The 26,025-nt window shown below is 46.1% G+C and overlaps 1 protein-coding gene across 2 annotated transcripts in view; it reads right to left on the bottom strand.

Moving 5' to 3' along the window:
- Positions 1–26,025, bottom strand: part of HSD17B14 (hydroxysteroid 17-beta dehydrogenase 14) — a 67,770-nt gene that overhangs the window by 21,999 nt on the left and 19,746 nt on the right. Inside the window, exons 3-4 of one of the 2 annotated variants that reach the window (XM_056544532.1) lie at positions 24,341–24,438; positions 3,499–3,565 (exon numbers count right to left, since the gene is read on the bottom strand). In XM_056544532.1, coding sequence (XP_056400507.1) covers positions 3,499–3,565; positions 24,341–24,438 — 165 coding nt within the window. The remainder of the gene's footprint in view (positions 1–3,498; positions 3,566–24,340; positions 24,439–26,025) is intronic. The other variant, XM_056544533.1, reaches the window with a different exon arrangement.

The following is a 26,025-nucleotide window of genomic DNA, read 5'->3' as shown; positions in this document are numbered from 1 at the left end:
AGGAGTACTATCAGACAGGAGAGATCACAAAGGAATACTATCAGACAGGAGAGAGCACAGAGGAGTGCTATCAGACAGGAGAGAGCACAGAGGAGTCCTATCAGACAGGAGAGAGCACAGAGGAGTCCTATCAGACAGGAGTGAGCACAGAGGAGAACTGTCAGACAGGAGAGAGCACAGAGGAGTATTATCAGACAGGAGAGATTAAAAGAAAAATAGTTGTTAGTTTGGAGTGGAAACCAGGAGTTTTCCTGTTTGGTCTAATCCCTAACCTACCTGTAACCAAAAAGAAGTTGATATTGAATGCATTGAGTACAGGGAGGTTGATTATAATGAAGAAATGGATTTCTAACAAAAACCCGAGTAGTCTAGAATGGAAACTAGAGTTGCAAAGGGTTAAAGTTTTTGAAAAGGTTAAAAGCAAAAAGTCAGAAAAAATGTTTGATATATGGAAGAAAAAGTGCGGACTATGGGACACCGATAATTAGGATGATTCCGGAATTTCCAGAGAGAGGTGCAGAAAAAACGAGATATTTCCAATTTTTTTTTTTCTCCCCTGCCATTGTGGGTGGAGGGTGGGGTGGGTTATAATAGGACCAAATAAATGCATATGTATTTGTAACTTGTTGTATTGTATTTGTAAGAACTTGTATTTTTTTTCCTGTAAGCGTTGAATAAAAAATAATGATAAAAAAAAGACAGGAGAGAGCACAGAGGAGTCCTATCAGACAGGGGGGAGTACAGAGGAGTCCTATCAGATAGGAGCGGCTCTCTACAGCGCTCACATCTCTGCTCTGTACTCCTCAAGCTCTCTCCTGTCTGATAGTACTCCTCTGTGCTCTCTTCTGTCTGATATGACTCCTCTGTGCTCTCTCCTGTCGGATAGCACTCCTCCGTGCTATCTCCTGTCTGATAGTACTCCTCTGTGCTCTCTCCTGTCTGATATGACTCCTCTGTGCTCTCTCCTCTCTGATAGCACTCCTCTGTGCTCTCTCCTGTCTGATAGGACTCCTCTGTGCTCTCTCATGTCTGATAGGACTCCTCTGTGCTCTCTCCTGTCTGATAGCACTCCTTTGTGCTCTCTCCTGTCTGATAGCACTCCTCTGTACTCTCCCTTGTCTGATAGGACTCCTCTGTGCTCTCTCCTGTCTGATAGGACTCCTCTGTGCTTTCTCCTGTGTGATAGTACTCCCCTGTGCTCTCTCCTGTCTTATGGCATGCCTCTGTGCTCTCTCCTGTCCGAGAGGACTCCTCTGTGCTATCTCCTGTCCTATCAGATAGGAGAGAGCACAGAGGAGTGGTAGCCCACCCTCACATACTGGACTTTGTCCATGCCTGGGCTTCATCTTGGACAAAACCATGATTATAGAAATTCACCTCACTCATTCATATTTTCTGCCCAGAGTGGGGATTGGCCGGATGGTTGCAGCCAATCCCCGCTCTCAGCGGGAAATATGAATGAGTGATGTTCTATTCACACCACTGGCCGGCTAGAGTACAGAGCAGAGATATGAGTGCTGTAGAGAGCCGCTTCGCATTTCTGTTATATTATGGACGACCGCATAAGGTGTCAGGAGTGACAGTGTGCTCCATGTTGGGAGTAGTAGTACCTGCAGTTAAGGACAGATCACAGCGGGTGTCACTCCTGACACCTTATGCGGTCGTCCATGCTGGGAGCTGTAGTACCTGCATTAATAGAAAGATTACAGCAAGTGTAACCTCTGAGACCTGTTGTGATCTGTCTATTAATGCAGGTACTACAGCTCCCAGCATGAATCAGAGTGTGCTACATGTTGGGAGTAATAGTACCTGCAGTTAAGGACAGATCACAGCGGGTGTCACTACTGACATCCGCTGTGATCCTCCTGTATTATGTATAGATGCGGGCAGCTGCTCTTCTATGGTCCCCTGCACTGCCGTATATATTCACCTATTCATATTTCCCACAGAGACTTGTGATTGGCTGGAACCATCTGGCCAATCACAGCTCTCTGCAGGAAATATGAATAGGTGTATATATACGGCAGTGCAGGGGACCATAGAACAGCGGCCGGCCGCATCTATAGGATGGCAACGGACCCAGGGCGATCTGTCAATCAGTACAGGTACTACTTCTCCCATCATGGAACAGTGTGTTCCATGCTGGGAGTAGATAGTACCACCTAAAAAAAAAAAACATTTAAAGTGAAAAACACACACACACACACTACATTTTTATTATTGTCGGCTACATTTTTAGTGCCCTGCCCGCCCACAGAAATTGATCCCTGTTTTAAAAATTAATAAAAAATGTTGTTATACAAAAGATAAATTTCGTTAGATACAATTTTTTCCATCACTACTGTATCTTTTTTATTTTTTTTAATGGTACCCTACGAAATTAAATTAGTTATTATAAAAAAAATGTATCTCCATCACTTTTTTTTGGATCTCTAAAGCCCAAAAAAGAATAAAAACCACTTGCAAAAACGCCAAAGTTAAAACCCACATGTCGTTTTTCTTGGCTTTCTTTTTTACTCCCATAGACTTCTATTAGCCACAATTTCAGGGGGAAAAAAATGCCATAGGCTCAACATGCTGCGACTTTGCAAAACCGCCAAGGAGCTGAAAAACGCCAAAAAAGAGTAAAAAAAAACACCAAAAGAATTTAAAAAAAAGCCAAACTGAAAAACGCAAAGTGGAAAAAGAATTTAGCGATTTCTCATTGATTTACAGCTAACATCGGACCGCAGCATTTTTTTCAATGAAAAAACGCCATGGGGGCCGTTTTGGCATTTTTTGGGGGGGAAAATTTGCTAAAAAACCAAGTAGTGACTTAGCCTATGAGTATAGGTACCATAGTGGCAGCCCAGGCTGCTAAAGTCCTTTGGTAAAAGGGAATCCATCAATTTTGCAATTGGGTGAAAAGAACCTGTGCAGGATTATCATCTCCAGAGGAACTGCATCTTGTGGGAGATCTGCTCAGAAATGCATTGACATCTATGGGGACGGCAATGCAGTCCGTGTGGTCCTAGTGCCGCCATCTTGATCTCCGGCAGAAATTCTGCCCAAAGATTCCACAGTGTAAACTCAGCCTATGAGAATATGAGCCTATGGGATTCAGCACTCCACAAGCAGAAGTGAGAATGGGAGCGTGGAATCCCATAGAAGTCTATGGGCTTTAATTTGAGGCGGAAATCCCGCCGTGTGAATAGATGTGAGTTACGCTACCATTGATTTGAATGGGTCCACAGACAGTCCGCAATAGTGTCAGATTGCGGACTGTCATCTGACCCATTTAAATCAATGGTAGCGTAAATCGCAGCGGGTGCCGGAACGCAACCCTTAAAGGGGCAACTATGGTATGAAATATTGTTCTCTATGGTGAAAAGGTGATCTATACATAGGTTTAACACACTATTTTAAGCACTGACCCAGATAGTGCAAAGGAGTGAGGAATATGTTCAGTTCCTGTTTTCTGGTCATTGAGTGCTGTAAAATGTTACATAAGGTACTTACGCCATCCAGCATTGTTGATCAGACAGTCTATTTTTCCATATGTTTTCACAGTAACATCAATCAACCTCTGTTTTAAATAATATAAATAATAATTATAAATAATAATAATCATTCTTTATTTACATAGCACCAACATATGCTGCAGTGCGTTTACATGTAGGAAATGTAGGCAGCATCATAGAACCATTTTAGTGATGGATTTACTGTATATTAAAAATGGAGTCTAACAACATCAGCAAAAACAAGTAATCACAAAGCATACACATCAACCTCTACATTATTCTCTAATAATAGGCACCAGTTGATTAAAAAAAAAAAAAAAAAAAAAAGTTTAACCCTTTAACTGCTCTCAGGTGGTCCAGTGGGGTTGCCAATCATACCCCACCCCCGCACACACACAGCGTGATCGCGGATGGCGATCCGCTTCTGAGGTAGCCAGAGGGATTACCTCTGCTCCTGTATCGGCTGCTGCGCTTTGAATGATAAAGCCTGGCAGGACCAGGCTTTGGATAGGGGATAAGATATTTTTGCCCGGAATACCCCTTTAAGGGGACTAAAAGTGTAAAAAAATTAAAAAAAAGTTTAAAAAAAGTTTAAAAACACAGACATTAATCCCTTCCTTATTAAAAGTTTAAATCACCCCCCTTTTTCCAAATTCCATATAAAAAATATATAAACATAATAAAAATAAACATATGTGGTATCGCCGCGTGCGTAAATTTCCAAACTATAAAAATATAAGGTTAATTAAACCGCACGGTCAATGGCGTACACATAAAAAAAATTCCAAAGTCCAAAATTGCGTATTTTTGGTCACTTTGTATACCCTAAAAAAATTTACAAAAAGTGATCAAAAAGTCCAATGAAAACAATCATGGTGCCAATAAAAACTTCAGATCACGGCGCAAAAAAATGAGCCCTCATACATCCCCATATAGGGAAAAATTTAAAGTTATAAGGGTCAGAAGGACAATTTTAAACATAAAAAAATTACTACATGCACCAAAATTTGTAAGTAGTAAAATAAAGAAAACCTATATAAGTAGGGTATCATTGTAACAATATGGACCTACAGAATAAAGATAAGGTGTCATTTTTACTGAAAAGTGCACTGCGTAGAATCGGAAGCCCCCAAATTTACAAAATGGTGTTTTTTTTCCAATTTTGGGTTGAAATAATTGATGTCATTACAAAGTACAATTGGTGGCTCAAAAAATAAGCCCTCATAAGGGTCTGTAGGTGCAAAATTGAAAGCATTAGGATTTTTAGAAGGTGATGAGGAAAAAATCAAAGCGCAAAAATGGAAAAATCTGTAGTCCTTAAAAGGAGTAGTCCGGGGGAAAACTTTTATTTTATTTTTTTAAAATCAACTGGTGCCAGAAAGTTAAACAGATTTGTAAATTACTTCTATTAAAAAAAATCTTAATCCTTCCAGTACTTATTAGCTGCTGAATACTACAGAGGAAATTCTTTTTTTTTTTGGAACGCAGAGCTCTCTGCTGACATCACGACCACAGTGCTCTCTGCTGACATCTCTGTCCATTTTAGGAACTGTCCAGAGCAGCATATGTTTACTATGGGGATTTTCTCCTACTCTTTGCAGTTCTTAAAATAGACAGAGATGTCAGCAGAGAGCACTGTGCTCGTGATTCAGCAGTGAGCTCTGTGTTCCAAAAAGAAAATAATTTCCTCCGTAGTATCCAGCAGCTAATAAGTACTGGAAGGATTAAGATTTTTTAATAGAAGTAATTTACAAATCTGTTTAACTTTCTGGCAAAGGCTGTCTGGGCATGCTGGGAGTTGTAGTTTTGCAACATCTGGAGGGTCACAGTTTGGAGACCACTATTACAGTGGTGCCCAAACGGTAGCCCTCCAGATGTTGCAAAACTACAACTCTCAGCATGCCTAGACTGCTCAGGCATGCTGGGAGTTGTAGTTCTGTAACATCTGTCCCTTCAGATTTTGCAATTTTCATGAACATTTTGAAAATTGCTGCTCTACTTTGAAGCCCTAATTTTTTTCAAAAAGTAAAAATATGCCCATTTTATGATGCCAACATAAAGTAGACATATTGTATTTGTGAATCAATATAAAATTTATTTGGAATATCCATTTTCCTTACAAGCAGAAAGTTTCAAAGTTAGAAAAATGCTAAATTTTCAACATTTTCATGAAATTTTGGTATTTTTCACCAAAAAGGATGCAAGTAACAGCGAAAATTTACCACTAAAATAAAGTAGAATATGTCACAAAAAAACAATCTCAGAATCAGAATAATCGGTAAAAGCATCTTAGAGTTATTAATGCTTAAAGTGACAGTGGTCAGATGTGCAAAAAATGGCTCCGCCCTTAACCTCTTAAGGACCCAGGGCGTATGGATACGCCCTCACACCCTGGGCCTTAAGGACCCAGGGCGTATCCATACGCCCATGCATTTTCCGGTCTCTGCCGCACGCCGGGCAGAGATCGGAACTGGATGCCTGCTGAAATCCTTCAGCAGGCATCCAGGGCAAACGCCGAGGGGGGCCATGTAGGAAATCGCCCTTGCGATCTGCGGCGATACCGGGCTGATCGGGTCTCTGGGACCCGACCGCCCGGTAATTTCGCATGATCCCGGCTGTCACAGACAGCCAGGACCATGCTAAAGCATAGGAGCGAGGTGGCAAGCCTGCCACCTCCTCCTATACCCTGCGATCTGTCGGTTAGTTAACCGACCAATCGCAGGAGGGGGGGCGGTTACTTCCTCCCGTCCTGCCTGGCCCCTGAAAGTCCGGAGAGGACGGGAGGAAGACCGGAGGACGCGGCGGGGGACGGGGGAGTGCTGGGGACCGGCCCTGGTACTTACCTCGTCCCTGAAGACCCGGATCCCTGCGATGAAGACGGCAGCGGCGGCGACAGGTGAGTAGATCTTCAGCTGCGGTCGGGCCCTTTACAGCAATGCACGTCGCCGTAAAGCGACATGCATTGCTGTAATGGGACCCTGTAAACTACAACTCCCAGCATGCCCAGACAGCCCTTGGCGTCTGGGCATGCTGGGAGTTGCAGTTTTGCAACATCTGGAGGTCCACAGTTTGGAGACCACTGTGCCCTTCCAGATGTTGCAAAACTACACATCCTCAGCATGCCCTTACTGTCCAGGCATGCTGGGAGTTGTAGTTCTGTAACATCTGGCCCAGCATGCCTGGACAGTTTTGGCATACTGGGAGTTGTAGTTTTGCAACATCTGGAAGGGCACAGATTGGGAACCACTGTATTAGTGGTCTGCAAACTGTAGTCCCCCAGATGTTGCAAAACTACAACTCCAAGCATGCTGGGAGTTGTAGTTCGGCAACATCTGGCTCTAAAGATGTTGCCAACTACTACTCCCAGCATGCTTGAGAATGCTGAGAGTTGTGGTTTTGCAACAACTGGAGGCACACTGGTTGGGAAACATTGTCTGTTTCCTAACTCAGTGTTTCCCAACCCGTGTGCCTCCAGCTGTTGCAAAACTATGACTACCAGCATGCACTGATAGACTGTGCATGCTGGGATTTTTAGTTTTGCAACAGCTGGAGGTCCCCCCTGTGAATGTACAGGATACATTCACATGGGCAGGGGGCTTACAGTGAGTGTCAGGCTGCAAGTTTGCGATGCAGCAAATTTTGCGCGGCAGCTCAAACTCGCAGCGGGAAAATCGCTGTAACCCCCCCTACCCGTGTGACTGTACCCTAAAAACACTACACTAACACAAAATAAAATAAAAAGTTAAAAACACTACATATACACATACCCCTACACAGCCCCCCTCCCCTCCCCAATAAAAATGAAAAACGTCTGGTACGCCACTGTTTTCAAAATGGAGCCTCCAGCTGTTGCAAAACAACAACTCCCAGTATTGCTGGACAGCCGTTGACTGTCCAAGCATGCTGGGAGTTTTGCAACAGCTGGAGGCACCCTGTTTGGGAATCACCCCTATGCAAATCCCTAATTTAGGCCTCAAATGCGCATGGCGCTCTCACTTTGGAGCCCTGTCGTATTTCAAGGCAACAGTTTAGGGCCACATATGGGGTATCGCCGTACTCGGGAGAAATTGACTAACAAATCTTGGGGGTCTTTTTCTCCTTTCACCCCTTATGAAAATGTGAAGTTGGGGTCTACACCAGCATGTTAGTGTAAAAAAAAAAATTTTTTACACTAACATGCTGGTGTTGCCCTATACTTTTCATTTTGACAAGAGGTAAAAGGGAAAAAAGCCCCCCAAAATTTGTAATGCAATTTCTCCCGAGTACGGAGATACCCCATATGTAGGCGTAAAGTGCTCTGGGGGCGCACAACAAGACCCAGAAGGGAGAGTGCACCATGTACATTTGAGGTGATTTGTACAGGGGTGGCTGATTGTTATAGCGGTTTTGACAAATGCAAAAAAAACAAAACCCCACATGTGACCCCATTTTGGAAACTACACCCCTCACGGAATGTAATAAGGGTTGCAGTGAGAATTTACACCCCACTGGTGTCTGACAGATCTTTGGAACAGTGGGCTGTGCAAATTAAAAATGTTGTACAGACCACTGTTCCAAAGATCTGACAGACACCAGTTGGGGTAAATGCTCACTGTACCCCTTGTTACGTTCCTCAAGGGGTCTAGTTTCCAAAATGGTATGCCATGTGGGGGTTAATTTGCTGTCCTGGCACCATAGGGGCTTCCTAAATGCGACATCCCCCCCGAGCAAAATTTGCTCTCAAAAAGCCAAATATGACTCCTCTTCTGAGCATTGTAGTTCGCTCGTAGTGCACTTCAGGTCAACTTATGGGGTACCTCCATACTCAGAAGAGATGGGGTTACAAATTTTGGGGGGTATTTTCTGCTATTAACCCTTGCAAAAATGTGAAATTTGGGGGGAAACACACATTTTAGTGAAATTTTATTTTATTTTTTTACATATGCAAAAGTAGTGAAACACATGTGGGGTATTAAGGCTGACTTTATTCCTTGTTACGTACCTCAAGGGGTCTAGTTTCCAAAATGGTATGGCATGTTTTTTTTTTTTTTTGCTGTTCTGGCACCATAGGGGCTTCCTAAATGCAACATGCCCCCCAAAAACCATTTCAGAAAAACGTACTCTCCAAAATCCCCTTGTCACTCCTTCGGTTCTGAGCCCTCTACTGCGCCCGCCAAACACTTTACATAGACATATAAGGTATGTGCTTACTCGAGAGAAATTGGGCTACAAATATAAGTATACATTTTCTCCTTTTACCCCTCGTAAAAATTCAAAAATTGGGTCTAAAAGAACATGCGAGTGTAAAAAATGAAGATTGTGAATTTTCTCCTTCACTTTTCTGCTATTCCTGTGAAACCCCTAAAGGGTTAAAAGGCTGACCAAATATCATTATGTATACTTTGGGGGGTGCAGTTTTTATAATGGGGTCATTTGTGGGGTATTTCTAAGATGAAGACCCTTCAAATCCACTTCAAACCTGAACTGGTCCCTGAAAAATAGTGAGTTTGGAAATTTTGTGAAAAATTGGAAAATTGCTGCTGAACTTTGAAGCCCTCTGGTGTCTTCCAAAAGTAAAAACTCATAAATTTTATGATGCAAACATAAAGTAGACATGTTGTATATGTGAAAAAAAAATTAAAATATTTTGAATATCCATTTTCCTTACAAACAGAGAGCTTCAAAGTTAGAAAAATGCAAAATTTTCAAATTTTTCCTAAGATGTTCACATTTTTCACCAAGAAAGGATGCAAGTTACAATTTTTTTTACCACTATGTTAAAGTAGAATATGTCACGAAAAAACAATCTCGGAATCAGAATGATAACTAAAAGCATTCCAGAGTTATTAATGTTTAAAGTGACAGTGGTCAGATGTTCAAAAAATGGCCGGGTCCTAAGGTGTAAAATGGCTGGGTCCTTAAGAGGTTAAAGGGTAGCTCCCACCATCCTATGTTTTTTTTTTGCTAGCCCGTTTCCCCCCCCCCCCCCCCCCGCTACGACACTAGCCCGTTCCCTCCCCCCCCCCCCCCCCGCATACCCCGCTCCCTCATTACACTTGCAGTTACTGCAGAGTTCGGCAGCAGGCGTGCAGGGACAGCGGCGGCAACGAGGCGGCGGCGGCGATGTGCGGGAAGAGTTGCCTCCCAGCCAGTGGCCGGGGAGCCAATGCGCTCGCTCCCGCCTGTCTGATTGACAGGCAGGGAGCGAGTGCAGCCTAACTGAAAAAGGACTGATTGCCACTCCAAAATCAGTCCTTTTTCAGTGGCCGGTTTTTAAATGTAAATTAAACCTTTTTAATGGAAAAAAATAAAATAAAAGTATATTAGAGATATGTTATAGTACATAAGTACTACAACATATCAAAAAATAAAGTTGGTGACAGTTCCCATTTAAGGTGAAAATGAGCTGCGTCCTTAAGGGGTTAAAGGGGTACTCCGCCCCTAGACATCTTAACCCTTATCCAAAGGATAGGGGATAAGATGACTGATTGTGGGGGTCCCGCCGTTCGTTTAGAGCGTCGGGTGCAGCGCATGACCTAGAGGTAACAAATTTCCTATAAAAGGGTTTCCAAAAGATCAAACATTATCCCTTATCCCCTATCTTGGCCATATTCAAGCTCCATAGGAAAGGAATGGAGTACCCTATGCCCACGCATGCTGCTGCTCCATTTGGGGAACAATTGACCTCCATTCTTGGGATCGGTGGTGGTCCCAGCTGGCCCCAAATAATCAGCCAGTTATACCCTATTCTGTGAAGAGGGGATAACTTTTCCCCAGGTTCAGCATTATGTTGTGGTATGGATTACTGTGTTCTCGAGGCTTTTCCAGGATCCTGTTCGGCTTGAGGTTACAGCTGATCACAGAGGGCTTGTCTTTTTCTTGTCCTACTTGACAAGCCAGCCCCCTCATGATGTGGGTGCTACATTTGGGTGGCCTGACATGCCTGTGTCACATGATCTTGGCAGAATGCGGGGATCTAGGGAACGTCGGCACGTCAGGGCATCCAGATGGAGCATATACGTCATCAGGGGGCTGGCTTGTCAGGGAGGACAGGAAGAAGCCAGGCTCCCTGTGATCAGCTGTTGTCTTGAGCCGAACACGTTCACGCAAAAGGCTTGAGATGACAGTAATCCCAGTGGAAAACTTTTTTTTTTAAAATCAATTGATGCCAGAAAGTCAAACAGATTTGTAAATTACTTCTATATAAAAATCTTAATCCTGGGATGGTCCCGGGAGCTGGGCTGCACCTTCGGGCACCAGGATTGGGAAAAGGCTGCCGTCTTTTGCCATAAGTCTTCCGTGTCTGTACAGGAGACGAACTACAAGCTCCTGTCCTGATGGTACTGGGTACCGACCTTACTGCCTCATTTTTTTCCAGCGGTGTCGGAGACTTGTTGGAGGTGCGGCGAGGCTCCTGGGACCATGTCCCATGTGTGGTTGGAATGGCCGACTCTCCTGCCCTTTTGGACAGGGGTCCATGAGCTTGTGCTCAGGATCACAGGGGTTTCTTTACCTCGCACTCCGCAGGCCTTGTTACTCACTATGTTACCGGGCACGATTAAAACATTGAAAAAAGGATTAATTTGTATTCTACTGGCGGCTGCCCGTAGAGTGATACCCAGGCGCTGAAGTCGGTGCTTCCCCCCACGGTCACGGACTGGGCTTAAGGAGGTACACTTCATTCACAGTATGGAGGAATGTGTGGCAGCATCACGTGGTACCACTGAGTAGTGTTGAGCGGCATAGGCCATATTCGAATTCGCGAATATTCGCGAATATATGGACGAATATTCGTCATATATTCGCGAATATTCGCATATTCGTAATATTCTCGTTTTATTTTCGCATATGCAAACATTCGCGTATGCGAAAATTAACATATTAAAAATTAGTATACGCGAAAATTCGCATATACGAAAATTTGCATATGTTAATTTTCGCATATGCGAATAGTCGTCCGACAGTCTCACACAGTAATATTAGAGCCTTCTTTACACCACACAAGCTGGAAGCAGAGAGGGATGATCACTGTGATGTGTACTGTGAAGAAAAAAAAAAAAAAAAAACACGAATATTCGTAATTACGAATGTATAGCGCTATATTCGCGAAATTCGCGAATTCGCGAATATGTGATATTCGCGAATAATATTCGAATTGCGAATATTCGCGAGCAACACTACCACTGAGAAATCCCTCATCCGGTGGCTACCCTGGTCACAATTCACAAACTCCCCGGCATACTGTACGCTGGATCTGGCATAATGATGTTTAGATAACACTCCAACCAGCACCTCCCATTCCCCTCACCCATCTTAACTGACACCCACACCCATCTTAACCCCTCCGTTTCCTCTCCTTCTCTGGTTTCTTCCCCTCACTTTTTCCCCCTACCTCTCTTCTATCCCCCCCATCTTCTCTTTTTTCTTTCTCCTTTCGATTATGTGTATTGTCTACTGTGTCCTTCTTTCACCCCCCTCCTTTTTTCTGACTCTGGTCTCTTAACGGTTTCTGGTGGGGAGGAATGGTGGGATTACTATTTTTGATTCTTGGCTTTCTTCCTCTTATCTCATTGGATTTGTCTCATGCATTGTTAAACTGATGGCCTGCGAAGTATTCTTAGGTTCCGCTGCGTTGCTTTAAGGATTCTCTGTTCCTCCACATTTATGTCATGCTGTATGTGTAGCCAAGGCCGGGGTTAGGGCGGGGCATCCTGGGCAATTGCCTAGGGCCCCCATCCAAAAGGGGGCCCCTGAAAAGCTTTAGGGCATTACTAACAATACTCCATTTTGCGTAAAATCGCAGCGTTTTTTGCCGCGATTTTACGGCGAATTTGTGTAAAATGCAGTATTCAGGGCCTAAGGCACTAACTCCTCCCCCTGTCCTCAGCATTCTGGAGGAGCACCGCTTGCGCTCCACTTATCAGATGTCACCAAATTCGGACCCCTCACATCCTGCTCGCGCTCCACTGCTCAGGGTCCCAGGCGATCACTGCCGGCACTTTTTTTTTCTTTCCCCCTTGTACTATGTGCGGCTCTGCAGGGCTGAGGAGGCCAGGGGCTGCTGGAAGCCCCTGCTGTCATGACCATAGTGCAGAAGCAAGGCAGCCTCAGCCAACCCGATCTCCAGCAATCATCTCCTGGGGGTAAGGAGAGGCTATTGTATATATGTATGTGTATTGTATGTGTAAGATTTTGTATGATGTGTGTGTGTATATATATATATATATATATATATATATATATTTATTAATGTTACGCCGAGCGCTCCGGGTCCCCGCTCCTCCCCGGAGCGCTCGCTTCACTCTCCCCGCGGCAGCGCTCCGGTCACGTCCTCTGACCCGGGGCGCTGCGATTCCGCTGCCAGCCGGGATGCGATTCGCGATGCGGGTAGCGCCCGCTCGCGATGCGCACCCCGGCTCCCCTACCTCACTCGCTCTCCGTCTGTTCTGTCCCGGCGCGCGCGGCCCCGCTCCCTAGGGCGCGCGCGCGCCGGGTCTTTGCGATTTAAAGGGCCACTGCGCCGCTGATTGGCGCAGTGGTTCCAATTAGTGTTTACACCTGTGCACTTCCCTATATCACCTCACTTCCCCTTCACTCCCTCGCCGGATCTTGTTGCCTTAGTGCCAGTGAAAGCGTTCCTTGTGTGTTCCTTGCCTGTGTTTCCAGACCTTCTGCCGTTGCCCCTGACTACGATCCTTGCTGCCTGCCCCGACCTTCTGCTACGTCCGACCTTGCTTTTGCCTACTCCCTTGTACCGCGCCTATCTTCAGCAGCCAGAGAGGTGAGCCGTTGCTAGTGGATACGACCTGGTCACTACCGCCGCAGCAAGACCATCCCGCTTTGCGGCGGGCTCTGGTGAAAACCAGTAGTGGCTTAGAACCGGTCCACTAGCACGGTCCACGCCAATCCCTCTCTGGCACAGAGGATCCACTACCTGCCAGCCGGCATCGTGACAGTAGATCCGGCCATGGATCCCGCTGAAGTTCCTCTGCCAGTTGTCGCTGACCTCACCACGGTGGTCGCCCAGCAGTCACAACAGATAGCGCAACAAGGCCAACAGCTGTCTCAACTGACCGTTATGCTACAACAGTTACTACCACAGCTACAGCAGTCATCTCCTCCGCCAGCTCCTGCACCTCCTCCGCAGCGAGTGGCCGCTCCTGGGATACGCTTATCCTTGCCGGATAAATTTGATGGGGACTCTAAGTTTTGCCGTGGCTTTCTTTCCCAATGTTCCCTGCATCTGGAGATGATGTCGGACCTGTTTCCCACTGAAAGGTCTAAGGTGGCTTTCGTAGTCAGCCTTCTGTCCGGAAAAGCCCTGTCATGGGCCACACCGCTCTGGGACCGCAATGACCCCGTCACTGCCTCTGTATACTCCTTCTTCTCGGAAATCCGAAGTGTCTTTGAGGAACCTGCCCGAGCCTCTTCTGCTGAGACTGCCCTGTTGAACCTGGTCCAGGGTAATTCTTCCGTTGGCGAGTATGCCGTACAATTCCGTACTCTTGCTTCAGAATTGTCCTGGAATAATGAGGCCCTCTGCGCGACCTTCAAAAAAGGCCTATCCAGCAACATTAAAGATGTTCTGGCCGCACGAGAAATTCCTGCTAATCTACATGAACTTATTCACCTAGCCACTCGCATTGACATGCGTTTTTCCGAAAGGCGTCAGGAACTCCGCTAAGATATGGACTCTGTTCGCACGAGGCGTTTCTTCTCCTCGGCTCCTCTCTCCTCTGGTCCCCTGCAATCTGTTCCTGTGCCTCCCGCCGTGGAGGCTATGCAGGTCGACCGGTCTCGCCTGACACCTCAAGAGAGGACACGACGCCGTATGGAGAACCTCTGCCTGTACTGTGCTAGTACCGAACACTTCCTGAGAGATTGTCCTATCCGTCCTCCCCGCCTGGAAAGACGTACGCTGACTCCGCACAATGGTGAGACAGTCCTTGATGTCTACTCAGCTTCTCCACGTCTTACTGTGCCTGTGCGGATGTCTGCCTCTGCCTTCTCCTTCTCTACAGTGGCCTTCTTGGACTCTGGATCTGCAGGAAATTTTATTTTGGCCTCTCTCGTCAACAGGTTCAACATCCCGGTGACCAGTCTCGCCAGACCCCTCTACATCAATTGTGTAAATAATGAAAGATTGGACTGTACCATACGTTTCCGCACGGAGCCCCTTCTTATGAGCATCGGATCTCATCATGAGAGGATTGAACTTTTGGTCCTCCCCAATTGCACCTCGGAAATTCTCCTTGGACTTCCCTGGCTTCAACTTCATTCCCCTACCCTGGATTGGTCCACTGGGGAGATCAAGAGTTGGGGGTCCTCTTGTTCCAAGAACTGTCTAAAACCGGTTCCCAGTAACCCTTGCCGTAACTCTGTGGTTCCTCCAGTAACCGGTCTCCCTAAGGCCTATATGGACTTCGCGGATGTTTTCTGCAAAAAACAAGCTGAGACTCTACCTCCTCACAGGCCTTATGATTGCCCTATCGACCTCCTCCCGGGCACTACTCCACCCCGGGGCAGAATTTATCCTCTCTCTGCCCCAGAGACTCTTGCCATGTCCGAATACGTCCAGGAGAATCTAAAAAAGGGCTTTATCCGTAAATCCTCCTCTCCTGCCGGAGCCGGATTTTTCTTTGTGTCCAAAAAGGATGGCTCCCTACGTCCTTGCATTGACTACCGCGGTCTTAATAAAATCACGGTTAAGAACCGCTACCCCTTACCCCTCATCTCTGAACTCTTTGATCGCCTCCAAGGTGCCCACATCTTCACTAAATTGGACTTAAGAGGCGCCTATAACCTCATCCGCATCAGAGAGGGGGACGAGTGGAAAACGGCATTTAACACCAGAGATGGACACTTTGAGTATCTGGTCATGCCCTTTGGACTGTGCAACGCCCCTGCCGTCTTCCAAGACTTTGTCAATGAAATTTTTCGTGATCTGTTATACTCCTGTGTTGTTGTATATCTGGACGATATCCTAATTTTTTCTGCCAATCTAGAAGAACACCGCCAGCATGTCCGTATGGTTCTTCAGAGACTTCGTGACAACCAACTCTATGCCAAAATTGAGAAATGTCTGTTTGAATGCCAATCTCTTCCTTTTCTAGGATATTTGGTCTCTGGCCAGGGACTACAGATGGATCCAGACAAACTCTCTGCCGTCTTAGATTGGCCACGCCCCTCCGGACTCCGTGCTATCCAACGCTTTTTGGGGTTCGCCAATTATTACAGGCAATTTATTCCACATTTTTCTACCATTGTGGCTCCTATCGTGGCTTTAACCAAAAAAAATGCTGATCCCAAGTCCTGGCCTCCTCAAGCAGAAGACGCCTTTAAACGACTCAAGTCTGCCTTTTCTTCGGCTCCCGTCCTCTCCAGACCTGACCCTTCCAAACCCTTCCTATTGGAGGTTGATGCCTCCTCAGTGGGAGCTGGAGCTGTTCTTCTACAAAAAAATTCTTCCGGGCATGCTGTCACTTGTGGTTTTTTCTCTAGGACCTTCTCTCCAGCGGAGAGGAACTACTCCATCGGGGATCGAGAGCTTCTAGCCATTAAATTAGCACTTGAGGAATGGAGGCATCTGCTGGAGGGATCAAGTTCTCCTGTTATTATCTACACCGACCACAAGAACCTCTCCTACCTCCAGTCTGCCCAACGGCTGAATCCTCGCCAGGCCCGGTGGTCTCTGTTCTTTGCCCGATTTAATTTTGAGATTCACTTTCGTCCTGCCGATAAGAACATTAGGGCCGATGCTCTCTCTCGTTCCTCGGATGCCTCAGAAGTTGAACTCTCTCCGCAACACATCATTCCACCTGACTGCCTGATCTCCACTTCTCCTGCCTCCATCAGGCAGACTCCTCCAGGAATGACCTTTGTTTCTCCTCGCCAACGCCTCGGAATCCTCAAATGGGGTCACTCCTCCCATCTCGCAGGTCATGCGGGTATCAAGAAATCTGTGCAACTCATCTCCCGCTTCTATTGGTGGCCGACTCTGGAGTCGGATGTTGTGGACTTTGTGCGAGCCTGCACTATCTGTGCCCGGGATAAGACTCCTCGCCAGAAGCCCGCTGGTTTTCTTCATCCTCTGCCTGTCCCCGAACAGCCTTGGTCTCTGATTGGTATGGATTTTATTACTGATTTACCCCCTTCCCGTGGCAACACTGTTATTTGGGTGGTCGTTGATCGATTCTCCAAAATGGCACATTTCATCCCTCTTCCTGGTCTTCCTTCTGCGCCTCAGTTGGCTAAACAATTTTTTGTACACATTTTTCGTCTTCACGGATTGCCTACGCAGATTGTCTCGGATAGAGGCGTCCAATTCGTGTCTAAATTCTGGAGGGCTCTCTGTAAACAACTCAAGATTAAATTAAATTTTTCTTCTGCATATCATCCCCAGTCCAATGGACAAGTAGAAAGGATTAACCAGATCTTGGGTGATTATTTGCGACATTTTGTTTCCTCCCGCCAGGATGACTGGGCAGATCTCCTCCCATGGGCCGAATTCTCGTATAACTTCAGGGTCTCTGAGTCTTCCTCCAAATCCCCATTTTTCGTGGTGTACGGCCGTCACCCTCTTCCCCCCCTCCCTACTCCCTTGCCCTCTGGTCTGCCCGCTGTGGATGAAATTTCTCGTGACCTTTCCATCATATGGAGAGAGACCCAAAATTCTCTCTTACAGGCTTCATCACGCATGAAGAAGTTCGCGGATAAGAAAAGAAGAGCTCCCCCCGTTTTTTCCCCTGGAGACAAGGTATGGCTCTCCGCTAAATATGTCCGCTTCCGTGTCCCTAGCTACAAGTTGGGACCACGCTATCTTGGTCCTTTCAAAATTTTGTGTCAAATTAATCCTGTCTCTTATAAACTTCTTCTTCCTCCCTCTCTTCGTATCCCTAATGCCTTTCACGTCTCTCTTCTCAAACCACTCATCCTCAACCGTTTTTCTCCCAAGTCTGTTCCTCCCACTCCTGTTTCCGGCTCCTCGGACATCTTCTCGGTCAAAGAAATTTTAGCTGCCAAAAAGGTCAGAGGGAGAAATTTTTTTTTAGTGGACTGGGAGGGTTGTGGTCCTGAAGAGAGATCCTGGGAACCTGAGGACAACATCCTAGACAAAAGTCTGCTCCTCAGGTTCTCAGGCTCTAAGAAGAGGGGGAGACCCAAGGGGGGGGGTACTGTTACGCCGAGCGCTCCGGGTCCCCGCTCCTCCCCGGAGCGCTCGCTTCACTCTCCCCGCGGCAGCGCTCCGGTCACGTCCTCTGACCCGGGGCGCTGCGATTCCGCTGCCAGCCGGGATGCGATTCGCGATGCGGGTAGCGCCCGCTCGCGATGCGCACCCCGGCTCCCCTACCTCACTCGCTCTCCGTCTGTTCTGTCCCGGCGCGCGGCCCCGCTCCCTAGGGCGCGCGCGCGCCGGGTCTCTGCGATTTAAAGGGCCACTGCGCCGCTGATTGGCGCAGTGGTTCCAATTAGTGTTTACACCTGTGCACTTCCCTATATCACCTCACTTCCCCTTCACTCCCTCGCCGGATCTTGTTGCCTTAGTGCCAGTGAAAGCGTTCCTTGTGTGTTCCTTGCCTGTGTTTCCAGACCTTCTGCCGTTGCCCCTGACTACGATCCTTGCTGCCTGCCCCGACCTTCTGCTACGTCCGACCTTGCTTTTGCCTACTCCCTTGTACCGCGCCTATCTTCAGCAGCCAGAGAGGTGAGCCGTTGCTAGTGGATACGACCTGGTCACTACCGCCGCAGCAAGACCATCCCGCTTTGCGGCGGGCTCTGGTGAAAACCAGTAGTGGCTTAGAACCGGTCCACTAGCACGGTCCACGCCAATCCCTCTCTGGCACAGAGGATCCACTACCTGCCAGCCGGCATCGTGACAATTAATTATGTGTGCATGATAGATTTATGTGTATGTATGATCTGTGTATGTGTGTTAGATGTATATCTATGATGTATGTATGTATGATGTTTGTATGAGGTTTGTTACAGTGTGTCACCCCAGTAGTAAGGAGATTACATGAGGAGGGTGTTTGTTACAGTGTGTCACCCCAGTAGTAAGGAGATTACATGAGGAGGGGGTTTGTTACAGTGTGTCACCCCAGTAGTAAGGAGATTACATGAGGAGGGGGTTTGTTACAGTGTGTCACCCTAGTAGTAGGGCAATTACATGAGGAGGAGGTATGTTACAGTGTGTCACCCTAGTAGTAGGGCAATTACATGAGAAGGTTTGTTATCGTGTGTCACCACAGTAGTAAGGAGATTACATGGGGAGGAGTTTTTGTTACAGTGTGTCACCCCAGTAGTAAGGAGATTACATGAGGAGGAGGTTTGTTACAGTATGTCACCCCAGTAGTAAGGAGATTACATGAGGAGGAGGTTTGTTACAGTGTGTCACCCCAGTAGTAAGGAGATTACATGAGGAGGAGGTTTGTTACAGTATGTCACCCCAGTAGTAAGGAGATTACATGAGGAGGAGGTTTGTTACAGTGTGTCATCCCAGTAGTAAGGAGATTACGTGAGGAGGAGGTTTGTTACAGTGTGTCACCCCATTAGTGCGCTTATTACATGTGAAGGGGGCTTGTAACAGTGTGTCACCCCAGTAGTAAGGTGGGAGTGAAGGGATGACAAAATTAGCTTTTGCCTAGGGTTGCAAAAATGGTGGTGGGGGGGTGCAAAAAAAATTGCTTGCCCAGGGTCCAATCAAATTTAAAGATGGCCCTGGCAGTATTGGTAGTGTAAGTATCAGTGGCAGATCCAGGAGGGGGGCCGCAACGGGGCAATTGCCCCCCTGAGATAAATTTACCCCATCACTATTAAGGACATCCCTATGACCCATTAACTCTCTGCGGCCCTGCATTAACTTTAAAAACGCAGGGGCCACCAGGAGATGACATCCCGTGCGTGTGCCCATAGGAACGGAGGCGCGGAGCATCAAGCAGGAGGAAGCCTGCTGGCCAGCATGGTACGTTGCCAGCAGCACGTCATCTTCAGTGCTCCGACCACTGCTCCTCCGGTCCCGGGACCTACTGCTATGGCCTATAAGCCAGGAGGAGCAGTGGTCGGAGCACTGAAGCAGGGCAATACATAGACATACAGCCTCCAGCCATACACTGTATATGGTTGTAGGCTGTATGTCTGTGGGGGAATATACTGCCAACCTAATGTGGGGGAACTATACTGCCAACCTAATGTTGGGGAACTATACTGCCAACCTAATGTGGGGGAACTAAAATGCCAACCTAATGTGGGGGAACTAAAATGCCAACCTAATGTGGGGGACCTATACTGCCAACCTAATGTTGGGGAACTATACTGCCAACCTAAGGTGGGGGAACTATACTGCCAACCTAAGGTGGGGGAACTATACTGCCAACTTAATGTGGGGAATATACTGCCAACCTAATGTTGGGGGGGAACTATACTGCCAACCTAATGTGGGGGGAATATACTGCCAAACTAATGTGGGGGAACTATACTGCCAAACTAATGTGGGGGGGGGGACTGTGCTGCCAACTTAATATGGGGGGGGGGAACTATGCTGCGTACTTAAAGGGGTAGTCCACTGCCCCAGCGTTCTGAACATTTTCAGCAGGCCAGGGGCGGGTGAGGCAGGGGAAGGGGGTGGCAACAGCTGGAGGCACAAAATGGGTCGGGTCATCGGCGGATCCACAGATGTTTCTGGCACGGAAAATTTAATTTTCTGTGTCCGCACAGAATGCATGTCTGTCTATGAGACGCTGCATTCCTGTGCAGTCCTAGTGCCAGCATATTATGTCGGTGTCCTGCAGTTTGCGGAATATCTGCACGGAGATTCTCCATGTGGACATTCTGTCTGTGAACTTAGCCTTATAGTATGTGTGGGCGCTATTACTGATAGGCAGCATTGAGATCACTGTTTATCTGTGTGCGGTGACTATTACTGTATAGAGAACAAGGTTATAATATAAGGTTAGGGCTACATGGCAAAAATGGGTCGCATGGTCATAGAGCGCCATGTTGTTCTCCTTGAATGGTGCTGAATCTCAGCTAATGTAAGTAAATGTCACACAGAGAAATCCAGCACAAATCAGTTCTTGCTCTTTGGGGGGTTTATTAAACCCTTAAAACAGCATCATAAAATGTATGGCTTTCTGTTACCCTGTGTTTTCCTGTGATCATACATTTTATGATGCCATTTTGCCCTGGATTTCTCTACGTGTCCTTACAAGTTGCTGTTGCTCCACAGCTGTCCGTGCGCTTCGCTCTTGTAAAGGGGGGAGCTGAGCTGATCTTTATATGGGGTCACAGCCACAAATTCATCCTGGATGGAATTATTATTACGTTTCTCATGTTGTAGTCACAGCCATTTGTGGTTTGCAGCGCAATCTAATTTACTCGCATTAGCCGAGATGCAGCACAATTCAGGGGGCGCAACATAGTGATCTTTGGTCACGCAATCTGGGGGCCTCCATTTTTTTTTTTTTGCCCAGGGCCACACTTAATCTAAAACCGGCCCTGTGTGTAGCTGAACCTTATTTGCATTGATCCATGCCTCATGCCCACCTTTGTTATTTGCTTCCTTCTTTTTTGTTTTCTGTATGTTATACCTTTAATAAACTTTGTTTTGAATATGAAAAAAAAATATCTTAATCCTTCCAGTACTTATCAGCTGCTGTATACTTCAGAGGAAGTTCTTTTCGGTTTTCTTTTCTGTCATGACCACAGTGCTCTCTGCTGACACCTCAGTCCATGTCGGGAACTGTCCAGAGCAGGAGAAAACAGGAGCGGACTGACCAGCCGGTCCATTTGGACGTGGTCCCAGGGCCCGCTGCCGCTGCTGAGAATCCAGGACACTTGTCCCGGATCCCTAATCAGACAAGCACTACTTTCTGCTGATGTTTTTTTCTATGTAAATATCCCTACGCTTATCCTGCTCTGCGGAGACAGGCAGCAGCACAGGGATGAAAGGTACCTCATTGATGGCTCCGCCCCAGGATCTGCTGTATATTTTTGCGGCATATTTTGTGAAGCTGATTTTGCAACCCATTAGCTTCAATAGGTAGCAAAATCAGCTGCAGAAAATATACAGCAGATCTTGTATGTGTTAACATACCCTAAGGGCTCATTTACACGGATGGATCCGCAGTGTATTTTATGCTGCAGATCCGCCGGCAATGGGCTCTACAGGGTGCCTCCGTCTGTGTCTACTCATAGCAGCAATTTGCGCGCATGCACAGTATACTTGCACACATCGCGGCCGCTACCCCTGCTCCCTGAGCTAGGCCGAGAGCAACCCCGATATGTGCGAGTATACTGCGCATGCGCACGGCGACTCGCACATCGAAGCATGTCTGCTCATAGTGACGGATTGCCGCTACGAGCAGGCACAGGTAGAGGCAGCACTGTAGGGTCCATTGTTTGCAGATCCACACTGTATAATACACTGCAGATCGGTCCGTGTGAATGAGCCCTAAGGACGCAATGCGTACATGTAAGCACTGTGCATGCTCCCACTGTGTTGTATAAGTCATTAGCTGGAAACCTTGGCTAATGCCAGACATCACCAATCAGGCTGATGTCCAACATTAACCCTTTAGACTCCTCTTTCAAAGTTGATGGCAGTGTCTAAAAGTGTTAAAATGCATGTGCTAGTCAGTTAGGGAAGCTGATCGGGACCACAGTGGCAAAATCACAGAGTTCCAATCAGCTGAGAAGAAGGCTGAAGTGCCTGGCTCAGTGCCATCAGATCGGCGCTCCAAGAATATAGGCAGCCTGTATAAATAGAACGCCAATAGCACTGATCAATGCAGTGCTCTAGTACAGCATTGTTCAGTGATTGCAAACAAAAGGTGAGATTTGACAGTTCCCTATAAGGACTTAGGGACTTAAAATGGTAAGAAAACTTTAATATAGGAGTCAAAACGCTTCCAATTTTCCACCTACAGAACTATATGAGGGCTTGTATTTTGCGCCACCAATTTTGCTTTGGAATGACATCAATCATTTGTTCAGAATTGCTAAGTTTTCGTCACTTCATATATAAAAATGTATTAAAAAAAGGGATCAAAAAGTCCAATCTGAACAAGAATGGTACCGATAAAAACTACAGATCATGAGCTCTCATACATCTCCATATATGGAAAAATAAGAGTTATAGGGGTAAGAGGATGATTAGTAAAATAATGCAAAACCTATATAATGTGGGTATCGTAATAATATACTAATAATATCATAAAGTTTTCCACCAGAGTACCCCTTTAATTTGCTTTATCAACAGAAAATTCTCTACTTCAGCTGCACATCATGTGATCTGTGACATCACTGACTCTTCTTGCTCCAGCGAGGTCCCATATAACTTTAGTTTAGATATAAATTATGGGGTAGGAATTAGTATTCCTAGTCTGGTATCCAGGATGTCACTGGAGTAGTCAGAGGCATCAACATAAATCATAGGGCACCACACCAAACTCTGAAGGGACGGAACCCCCAGACTAAGCCCTATACAGTGACCCCCTGACCTACGATGGCCCCGACATACGATCATTTCAACATACGATGGCCTCTCAGAGGCAGCATCAACATACGATGCTTTTGTATGTCGGGGCCATCGCATAAATGGCTATCCAGCAGCGCAGACTGCTTCAGCTGCCACCGGATAGCCGTTTACGATGCCCCGTGTGGTCCGCTGACGATCACTTACCTGTCCTCGGGGCTCCTCTTTGGGATCCCCTGCATCGTCGGCGCTCTCCATCGTCGTTATCACGTTGCTGCACACGCCTGTCATCCAATAGGAGCGGTGTGCGTAGCGACGTGATGGCGGCGACGGAGAGCGAGGATGCTGGGGAAGCAGAGGCCTTGCTGGAGCGTTGGGAACACCCCGGTGACAACGATGTAAGGTGACATCCAAGGCAGCAGTGACGAGCGGTGATGGTCCGGAGCAGCGGGGACATGTGAGTATAACCTCCAATGCCAGTGGTCTTCAACCTGCGGACCTCCAGATGTTGCAAAACTACAACTCCCAGCATGCCCGGACAGCCATTGGCTGTCCGGGCATGCTGGGTGTTGTAGTTTTGCAACATCTGGAGGTCCGCAGGTTGTAGACCACTGTCCTATACTTTACGTTGCACGGATCCCTCAACATACGATGGTTTCAACAAACGATGGTCCATTTGGAACGGATTACCATCGTATGTTGAGGGACCACTGTATTATATTGTGAGAGAAAACAAGATCAAAGATCAAACATTATCCCTTATCCCCTATCTTGGCCATATTCAAGCTCCATAGGAAAGGAATGGAGCACCCTATGCCCACGCATGCTGCTGCTCCATTTGGGGAACAAATGACCTCCATTCTTGGGATCGGTGGTGGTCCCAGCTGACCCCCAATGATCAGCTAGGTATACCCTATTCTGTGAATAGGGGATAACTTTTGATCTTAGAATAACCCCTTTAATGTATGTTTATAACTAGAGATGAGCGAACTTACAGTAAGTTTGATTCGTCACGAACTTCTCGGCTCGGCAGTTGATGACTTATCCTGCATAAATTAGTTCAGCTTTCAGGTGCTCCAGTGGGCTGGAAAATGTGGATAGAGTCCTAGGAAAGAGTCTCCTAGGACTGTATCTACCTTTTCCAGACCACGGGAGCACCTGAAAGCTGAACTAATTTATGCAGGAAAAGGTATCAACTGCCGAGCCGAGAAGTTCGTGACGAATCGAATTTATTGTAAGTTCGCTCATCTCTATTTATAACAATAAAGACCAAATAATGATGATTTCTCTAGGTTACAGTGCAAGATTCACCAGTTTTAATGCTGCCATGTGTGTATATAAAGCAAAATGGAAGAATATGAGTAAAAGCTGTATGCAGTAGAAATGTTACCTTTATCTCTTCTTCTTTTGTTACATCACAAGAGACATAGATAGCCGCTCCTGTCCCACAAGAATTCAGTTCAGCTTCAAGGTCACTGGCCGTCTCCTCTGCACATAACAACACAGCAATGTAATGCCATGTAACACTATCTTATTTCATACTGGTCTCATGGACCTTCCAAAGCAAATACTGAAAATATATAGATTATTAAAGGGATAGTCCACAATACAATTCTCTATTAGGAAAAGCATTTCCTGACAATAAGCTGACCACAGGGGTCTCACTTGGCCAAGTGTGCATGTGTTCTAAATAGGGAGAAGATGAAAAATACAACATTTGTCATTAGGGTAGTGTTGGGAGACCCTCATTCACATTAGATCAGAAGATGCTGTGAAAACGGTGGGTTTGGTCAACATTAAAGGGGTACTCCGATGGAAATTTTATTAATTTTTTTTAATCAATTTATGCCAGAGAGTAAACAGATTTGTATATTACTTCTATTTAAAAATCTTAATCCTTCCAGTACTTATCAGCTGCTCTATGCTCCAGAGGAAGTTGTATTGTCTTTCTGGAATTCTTTTCAGCCTGACCACAGTGCTCTCTGCTGACACCTTTGTCCATGTCAGGAACTGTTCAGAGAAGGAGCAAATCCCCATAACAAACCTCTCCTGCTCTGGAAAGTTCCTGACATAGACAGAGGTGTCCGCAGAGAGCAACTTAGTCCGACAGAAAAGAACTATACAACTTCCTCTGTGGCATACTGCAGCTGATAAGTACTGGAATGATTACGATTTTTAAATAGAAGTCATTTACAAATCTGTTTAACTTTCTGGCACCAGTTGATAAAAAAAAAAAATAATAATAATATTAATAGTTTCCCACTGGAGTACCCCTTTAACCATGACAAAACAAACATGTTCACGGGGCTAGTGATGCTGACCTCTGAATTGATCCGCGTGTTAATGTTCACAACAGAGTTTTCCTATAATAGGGCCACACACTTGTGAAACTTTTATGGCCATTAAAGGGGTACTCCGGTGAAAACCTTTTTTCTTTTAAATCAACTAGTGGAAGAAAGTTAAACATATTTGTAAATTACTTCTATTAAAAAAATCTTAATCCTTCCAGTACTTATTAGCTGCTGAATGCTACAGAGGAAATTCCTTTCTTTTTGGAACACTGATGACATCACGAGCACAGTGCTGACATCTCTGTCCATTTTAGCAACCATGCATAGCAGTTACATAGCAGATGCATAGCAGATGCCTAACAGATGTATGCTAAGGGCATCATGGTGGCTCAGTGGTTAGCACTGCTGCCTTGCAGCGCTGGGGACTTGGGTTCAAATCCCACTAAGGACAACAATAAATAAAGCATTATTATTATTATAATAACGTCAGCAGAGAGAACTGAGCTTGTGATGTCATCAGAGAGCATTCCAAAAAGAAAATAATTTCCTCTGTAGTATTCAGCAGCTAATAAGTACAGGAAGGATTAAGATTTTTTAATAGAAGTAATTTACAAATATGTTTAACTTTCTGCCACCAGTTGATTTAAAAGAATGAAGGTTTTTACCGGAGTACCCCTTTAAAGGGGTATTGCAACTTAAATTATCTTATCCCCTATCCATAGGATGGGGATAAATTCGGGGATGTGGAGGTTTGACCGCTGAGTCTTCTCGCAACTTCCAGAAT

This window comes from Hyla sarda, chromosome 10 (genome assembly GCF_029499605.1).
Source record: "Hyla sarda isolate aHylSar1 chromosome 10, aHylSar1.hap1, whole genome shotgun sequence".
NCBI lineage: Eukaryota > Metazoa > Chordata > Amphibia > Anura > Hylidae > Hyla > Hyla sarda.
This window is presented reverse-complemented; position numbering and strand designations above follow the sequence as displayed.